We start from the raw sequence: 8,756 nt of genomic DNA, 5'->3' as shown, positions 1-8,756 counted from the left end.
TGCACGCGCTGCCGTGAGCACGTCCTGAAATCCAGCTCAGGCACAGCTGTTACCTTTCCGCCGCGTGCACAAGTTCACCTTCAGGATCATTTTCGTTCATCATGCCCGTCATCGATCCCGACAGCATCCTCAGTTACCAGGTACAGTAACAAACCCGCGCGGCTCTCTGGAACATCCGATCGCATCATTTCAAATCGCTCCTGATCGGTGACGTTATACGGTTTGATGCGCTTGTTGTTGACATGAACACGTGCGGAGCGTCGGGTCATCCGGGGCTCCAACAACATGTATCTCCCGCAAAGTTAGCTGGGAGGCCGCAGGTTATTGAGCGCGTTTAAAGTGGCAGGATTTATGTGAACAATGCGGCACGTTTGCAGCACAAACGGCTTTAAAGGGCAATGCGTTATTTTCTCAGATGAAGTTGCCGCCATCCTGACGCGTGCACCTTCCACCACCCTGGGTTTGTCACTGATCTGAGGTCAGGTGCTATCATTAATGCTGGATTCATGTGTTCATTGTCAGTCAGCTGTTTGGAAGCGGTGTGAACCAGTGGACCAATGAGCACCTGCACTGGTGTTTATGTAAGCTGGCAAACAAACAGCCTAATTAAAGCTACACAATCAGAGCCTGAAGGGTTTCTGTTCCAGCACAGTCATCATGCTGATGTGTGATTGACACATGGACCAGAGCAATATATGATTACACCTCATCTCAGTATTCACAAATATGATTGTTTGTACGTCATGGATCTTTGTATTTTTATCTTCTAAAACCTGTTGGATTACTTTGCAAACCTGTGTTGAGCAGGGTTTGCAGGGTTGTCAGGTTACTTTTAGCAACTTCGGGCTTGTTTCCATCAAACAGGTTATGTGATCACCTACATCCTTTAGTGTGTTTGAAATGTTTTGCAAAAACTAGTGAACTAATTTTAAAGAGAATTGGGATTTAAGCCAAGGGCCCATTAAATTTAGGTACGGATACAGATCAAGGAGCAGATCTGGACTTTGATCAGTGATGATGGTCTTTGATCCTGATTCTTTTGATGCCAATTATGGGATCAAAATCAATCAGGAATTAGTTAAATCATGATCAAAAGTCAGGAACATAATCAAAGATGTGCAAGAATTAAAAAAAAAAATCAAAGATGATTAAGATCAAAGATCAGCAAACAAAATCAAAGGTTTGTGATCAGGACCAAAGATCAGCATTCAGGTCAGAATTCAAGATTATTAAAGATCAGGAATATGATCAGTGATGACAGATAAGGCTCAAAGATTGGGATCAAAGATAACAAGAGCACTGCACTCATGGAGCACAAACCTCCACCAACACTAGTTTCCAATTCTACAAACTTTTTACCTTGGAAAAAATTTTCATGGTCAAAGTCTTGTTAGAAGCGGCTTAGCTAAAATATAATACAAAATATAGATCAAAAGGGCTTTTCAAATATCTGCAATACAGATGCGGATCAAACTTAGTCTATTCATTGATAGTGCCAGTTTGCACCTCATTGTCACAAATGAGAGTGACTGAGGAACTTTTGATTGAGATATAATGCAAAATGTACACCAAATGGGCTTTTCAATATTAAATTAAATCTCCACACAATCCACAATCCTGATCAAACTTTGTCAGGTGATACTGAGTGTCAGTCTGCACCTCACTTTGAAATATGAGACTGATTGAGGCACATTTGATGAAAATATCATGTAAGATATACAGGGTGGGCCAATAAAATGTTACTACTTTTTGATCGCACACAAGTTTTTGAAATGAAAACTTATACGAAAATTTTATTTACAGACTTGTAACAGAAGCATCAAATTAACATTTGATACCAAAGGTTTCCCACTTTGTCTCTTGTTTTCTGCACAGTTCAGTAATTGATGACATGTTCAATCCACGCTCCTCTTCTTTGGATTACAGCGACCACATTGAAGTTTGTGATGACATTGCCACACATCTCAAGAGGGATTCTCTGAATTTCTTAAGAAATCTTTGTTATTTTGGAAATTGTATGAATTAAAAAAGGCCATGGAAGACTCCATTAAATTTTGGAGGTGATCTGGATCCGGATTCTGAATCAAGTTTCACTTTATATAGTCTTTGAAGGATTACGTCAAACTACTTCACAGATTTTCACCAAATTTTCACCATGGATTCATTTTAGGCCATGGAAGACACCATTAAATTTTGGAGGTGATCTAGATCCGGATTCTGGATCAAGATTTCAGTTTATATACATTTTGAAGGATTACATAAAAACTACTTCACAGATTACCATCAAATTTGCACCACAGATAGGTATTAGGGCATGGAAGACTTCATTAAATTTTGGAGGTGATCTGGATTCTGGGTCAAGATTCACTTTATGTAGTCTTTGAAGGATTGTATCAAACCTACTTCACAGATTCTCACCAAATTTTCAGCATGGATACATATTAGACCACGGAAGACACCATTAAATTTTGGAGGTGATCTGGATCCACAGTCTGATTCAAGAATTCACAGTATACACTTTGAAGGATTAAGTCAAAATTGCATCATGGATTTTGATGAAATTTTCAACACAGATACATATTAGGCCATGGAGGACACCATTAAATTTTGGAGGTGATCCAGATCTGGATTCTGGATCAAGATTTCCCTTTATATAGGTTATGAAGGATTATGTTAAAATCTCTTCACAGATTCTCACCAAATTTGCACCACAGATAGATATTAGGGCATGGAACACTCCATTAAAATGTGGAGGTGATCCGGCTCCAAATCTGGATTCTGGATCAAGATTTCACTTTAGTCTTTGAAGGATTATGTCAAAACTACTTCACGGATTCATACCAAATTTGCATCACAGATAGATATTAGGGTATGGAAGACTCCATTGAATTTTAGAGGTGATCCGGATCTGGTTTGGCGGATGTCAGAAATCCCTGATTGTTCTTGTTTTTAATAAACTTGCAACATTCTAAAAAAAAAACATTATCATTATGGGGTATTGTGTGCAGAATTTTGAGGGGAAAAAATAATTTCATCCATTTTGGAATAAGGTTGTAACATTAAATGTGGAAAAGTGAAGTGCTGTGAACACTTTCTGGATGCAACATATACGTAACAATTCCATACTTATAAAAAAAAAAAGATTTTACATTTTATCCCTACTTTGATTTATTTAGCCGAATACATTTCCCCCTCGAACTGCCACCTTATGATGGGGGAGAGTTTGCGTACCTGGATGATCCTAGGAGCTATGTTGTCAGGGGCTTTGTGCCCCTGGTAGGGTCTCCCAAGGCAAACAGGTCCTAGGTGACAGGTCAGACTAAGGGCAGTTCAGAAGCTCCCATGACCAGTACAAAATCAAGGACTGAGACGTCGCCCGGTATGGCGGAGCCGGGGCCCCACCCTTGAGCCAGGCCTGGGGTTGGGGCTTGCGCGTGAGCTCCTGGTGGTCGGGCCTTAGCCCATGGGTCCTGGCTGGGCTCAGCCCAAAAGAGTGACGTGGGCCCGCCCTCCTGTGGGTTCACCACCTGCAGAGGGGGCCATGGGGGTTGGGTGCAGAGAGGATTGGGTGGCAGTTGAGGGCGGGTGGCCCGGCGGCCCAGTCCGTGCTCACAGCCCCTGGCTGTTGGGATGTGGAATGTCACCTCGCTGGGGGGGAAGGAGCCTGAGCTTGTGCGGGAGGTTGAGAGATACCGACTAGAGATAGTCGGGCTCACCTCCATGCACAGCTTGGGCTCTGGTATCAAACTCCTGGAGAGGGGCTGGACACTCCACTTTTCTGGCGTTGCCCATGGGGAGAGGCAGAGAGCTGGAGTAGCATTGCTTATTGCTCCCCAGCTCAGACGCCATGTGTTGGAGTTCACTCCAGTGAACGAGAGGGTTGCGTCCCTACGCCTTCGGGTTGGGGACAGGTCTCTCACTGTTGTCTCGGCCTACTCGCCGAATGGCAGTGCAGAGTACCTGACCTTCTTGGAGTCCCTGGGAGGGGTACTAGATAGTGCTCCGACTGGGGACTCCATTGTTCTCCTGGTGGATTTCAACGCCCATGTGGGTGGCAACCATGAGACCTGGAGGGGGGTGATCGGGAAGCACGGCCTCCCTGATCTGAACCCGAGTGGTGTTCAGTTGTTGGACTTCTGTGCTAGTCACAGTTTGTCCATCACAAACACCATGTTCGAGCACAAGTGTGTCTATAAGTGCACGTGGCACCAGGACACCCTGAGCCGGAGGTCGATGATCGACTTTGTAGTCATATCATCTGACCTTCGGCCTCGTGTCTCAGACACTCGGGTGAAGAGAGGGGCTGAGCTGTCGACCGATCACCACCTGGTGATAAGTTGGATCCGATGGGAGGGGAGGAAGCCGGTCAGACCTGGCAGACTCAAACGTATCATGAGGGTCTGCTGAGAACGACTGGTGGAACCCTGTGTCAGCAAGGTCTTCAACTCCCACCTCCAGGAGAGCTTCTCCCAGATCCTGGGGGAGGTTGGAGACATGGAGCCCAAGTGGACCATGTTCTCCACCTCCATTGTTGATGCGGCCGCTCGTAGCTGTGGTCACAAGGTCTCTGGTGCCTGTCGTGGCGGCAATCCTCGAACCTGGTGGTGGATGCCGGAAGTAAGGGATGCAGTCAAGCTGAAGAAGGAGTCCTACTTGTCTTTGTTGGTAAGTGGGACCCTGGAGGCAGCTGACAGGTACCGGCAGGCCAAGCGTGCTGCAGCCCGTGCGGTCGCAGAGGCAAAAACTCGGGTCTGGGAGGAGTTCAGGGAGGCCATGGAGGAGGACTCTCGGTCAGCCTCGAAGAAATTCTGGCAAACCGTCCGACGCCTCAGGAGGCAGAAGCAGCTCTCCATCGGCACTGTCTACCGTGCAGGTGGAGAGCTGTTGACCCTGACTGGGGATGTTGTTGGGGGGTGGAAGGAATACTTCGAGGATCTCCTCAATCCCATCATCACTTCTTCTGAAGAGGAAGCAGAGACCGGGGACTCAGAGGCGGACTCATCCATCACCCAGGCCAAAGTCACCGAGGTGGTTCGAAAGCTCCTCGTTGGCAAGACTCCTGGGGTGGATGAAATCCATCCTGAGTACCTTAAGTCTCTGGATGTTGTGGGACTGTCTTGGTTGACACGTCTCTGCAACATCGCATGGCGATCGGGGACAGTGCCTCTGGATTGGCAGAATGGGGTGGAGATCCCTGTGTTTAAGAAGGGGGACCGTAGGGTGTGTTCCAACTACAGGGGGATCACACTCATCAGCCTCCCCGGTAAAGTCTATTCCAGAGTACTGGAGAGGAGAATTCGACCGATAGTTAAACCTCGGATTCAGGAGGAGCAGTGTGGTTTTTGTCCTGGTCGCGGCACACTGGACCAGCTCTACACCCTCCATTGGGTGCTCAAGGGTTCATGGGAATTTGCCCAACCAGTCCACATGTGCTTTGTGGATCTGGAGAAGGCGGTCGACCGTGTCCCTTGGGGCAACCTGTGGGGGGTGCTCCGGGAGTACGGGGTCTGGGGTCCTTTGCTAAGGGCTATGTGGTCACTGTACGACCACAGCAGGAGCTTGGTTCACATTGCCGGTAGTAAGTCAAACCTGTTTCCAGTGCACGTTGGCCTCTGCCAGGGCTGCCCTTTGTCACCGGTTCTGTTCATTATCTTTATGGACAGAATTTATAGGTGCAGCCAGGGTGTAGAGAGGGTCTGGTTTGGGAACCACAGAATCTCATCTCTGCTGTTTACGGACGATGTGGTTCTGTTGGCTTTGTCAAATCAGGACCTTTAGCGTGCACTGGGGTGGTTCGCAGCCGAGTGTGAAGTGTGCGGGATGAAAATCAGCACCTCCAAATCCGAGGCCATGGTTCTCGACTGCAAAAAGGTGCTTTGCCCTCTTCAGGTCGGTGGAGTGTCCTTGCCTCAAGCGGAGGAGGTTAAGTATCTCGGGGTCTTGTTCACGAGCGAGGGACGGATGGAGCGTGAGATCGACAGACGGATTGGTGCAGCGTCTGCAGTGATGCGGTCGCTGTATCGGACCATCATGGTGATGAGAGAGCTGAGTAGGGGGGCAAAGCTCTCGATTTACCGATCGATCTACGTTCTGACCCTCGCCTATGGTCATGAGATTTGGCTCATGACCGAAAGAACGAGATCGCGAGTACAAGTGGCCGAGATGAGTTTCCTCCGCAGGGTGGCTGGGCACTCCTTTAGAGATAGGGTGAGGAGCTCGGTCACTCGGGAGGAGCTCGGAGTCGAGCCACTGCTCCTCCACCTTATCTCAAATAGGCAGACTCTTCCTTAGAAATGGTGCATGATCAGAAAATACTCTTCCATCCACTGTTTTCTTATGAAACCTGAGGGAAATACACTAAACCAGCATCCTGTGATTTTAAATCTTGAATGGGTACATATGATTCAATCAGCTTAGTCAAGTAGACCAGTACACAACTATTCATTATCATGTAAGTTAATGAAGCCAACACTGGGGTAATATGGTCAAATTTTTGTGTCCCAGTCAAAAATTGAGCACCTGCATTCAAAACCATCTGAAGGCTTTTAAAGCCCTTTAGTGACAGACCTGAAAATGACACTTTACACTAGTTAGCTCTACAAATTTATCACTTCAGCATGAAATTTAGACAAAATTGGTCTAATCTTCACTGTGAATGTTCCAGAGATCAACTCGGTCAACTGAAAATCAACAAAATACAAAGAAGCACTGCTGAGTGTAAAGTGTAAATTTGTTTTAAGTTTTAATAAGTTTTAAGATAAATGCTATTTCTTTTCAAACCACCTCTGGGTTGCCTCAAGAAAATTTATTTAACATTTTTAAGTTTCATAGATAAGTTTAAAAAAATAATAAAACAGGATGTTTAAATTTAATTATGGGAAATTGTTGTGCTTTGTGCTACCAGTGTGATCAGTCAGCATTATGGTTTAGAAGTCGTAGATATTCTGTAATTGTGCACCGATTATTCATTGACTGTTTAATCACTGATCTAATTAACCTCATATTAGTTCTTCTTTGTAATCACGTTATCTGGCTGACAATTATATTCTCTGTAGTGTTTGCGTGCAGATATGCAAACCTTTTCTTTTTCTGTTTTTGATCCCTGTGATTTGTATTTTGTAGCATATATGTCCGAGCCATATCAAATATTATATCAGTGAGACAGCTCTCACTAAAGTGGTGAATGATCTTCTGCTTGCAATGGATTCAGACACCACTACGGTTCTGGTGCTGTTAGATCTCAGTGCTGCATTTGATACCATGGATCATCATATTCTGCTCAATAGGCCGGAAAATCATTTTGAGATTAATGGGAATGCCCTTGCACAGTGTCGTTCTCACTGTGTCTTGTACAATAACACTACCAGTAACCTTAGTGACATGAAATTTGGGGTTCCACAGGGGTCTGCCTTAGGCCCCCTGCTTTTCTCCCTTTATATAGCACCCCTTGGGCACATATTGTGGCTTGCCTCTACTGGTGGTTGGCTCTCACTGCGGTATTATATCACTTCCTGTTCCGGAGCACAGCGGTGTTTTGCTGTATCTGTTAGCTGTTTAATCTGCGCAGTTAGATTGATCTAGTTAACTAGATAATGATTTATTTCACAGTGTAATCTTCACGTGCCTTAACTAAAGCACTCCCTCTGCTGAATCACCTCTAAATTATTTACACATTATTCACTTTGTGTGTTTTTAGGAATCCGCTAGCTTAACGCAGCTACTAGCTGTTAGCCGGTTTAGCATGGTGGCTTCTCCTGTCTCTCCCGCACTTTTCTGCTCTGGGTGTGAAATGTTTAGTTATTCCTCGGCCTCCTTTAGCAGTAAAGCTACTTGTAATAAGTGTAGCTTATTCGTAGCTTTGTAGGCCAGGCTGGGCGAATTGGAGACTCGGCTCCGCACCGTGGAAAATTCTACAGCTAGCCAGGCCCCTGTAGTTGGTGCGGACCAAGGTAGCTTAGCCGCCGTTAGTTGCCCTCTGGCAGATCCCGAGCAGCCGAGAAAGCAGGCCGACTGGGTGACTGTGAGGAGGAAGCGTAGACCTAAACAGAAGCCCCGTGTACACTGCCAATCCATTCACATTTCTAACCGTTTTTCCCCACTCGACGACACACCCGCCGAGGATCAAACTCTGGTTATTGGCGAATCTGTTTTGAGAAATGTGAAGTTAGCGACACCAGCAACCATAGTCAATTGTCTTCCGGGGGCCAGAGCAGGCGACATTGAAGGAAATTTGAAACTGCTGGCTAAGGCTAAGCGTAAATTTGGTAAGATTGTAATTCACGTTGGCAGTAATGACACCCGGTTACGCCAATCGGAGGTCACTAAAATTAACATTGAATCGGTGTGTAACTTTGCAAAAACAATGTCGGACTCTGTATTTTTCTCTGGGCCCCTCCCCAATCGGACCGGGAGTGACATGTTTAGCCGCATGTTCTCCTTGAATTGCTGGCTGTCTGAGTGGTGTCCAAAAACTGAGGTGGGCTTCATAGATAATTGGCAAAGCTTCTGGGGAAAACCTGGTCTTGTTAGGAGAGACAGCATCCATCCCACTTTGGATGGAGCAGCTCTCATTTCTAGAAATCTGGCCAATTTTCTTAAATCCTCCAAACCGTGACTATCCAGGGTTGGGACCAGGAAGCAGAGTTCTAGTCTTACACACCTCTCTGCAGCTTCTCTCCCCCTGCCATCCCCTCATTACCCCATCCCTGTAGAGACGGTGCCTGCTCCCAGACCACCAATAACCAGCAAAAATCTAT

At 46.1% G+C, this 8,756-nt stretch overlaps 1 protein-coding gene across 3 annotated transcripts in view; it reads left to right on the top strand.

Annotated features, from left to right (window-relative positions):
• Window positions 1-8,756, top strand: part of slc4a8 (solute carrier family 4 member 8) — a 187,815-nt gene continuing 179,059 nt past the window's right edge. For all 3 annotated transcript variants that reach the window (XM_034166718.1, XM_034166719.1, XM_034166717.1), the window contains exon 1: window positions 1-140. In XM_034166718.1, coding sequence (XP_034022609.1) covers window positions 102-140 — 39 coding nt within the window. In that variant the 5' untranslated portion in view covers window positions 1-101. The remainder of the gene's footprint in view (window positions 141-8,756) is intronic.

The sequence above is a fragment of the Thalassophryne amazonica genome, chromosome 3 (assembly GCF_902500255.1).
Source record: "Thalassophryne amazonica chromosome 3, fThaAma1.1, whole genome shotgun sequence".
Lineage (NCBI taxonomy): Eukaryota > Metazoa > Chordata > Actinopteri > Batrachoidiformes > Batrachoididae > Thalassophryne > Thalassophryne amazonica.
This window is presented reverse-complemented; position numbering and strand designations above follow the sequence as displayed.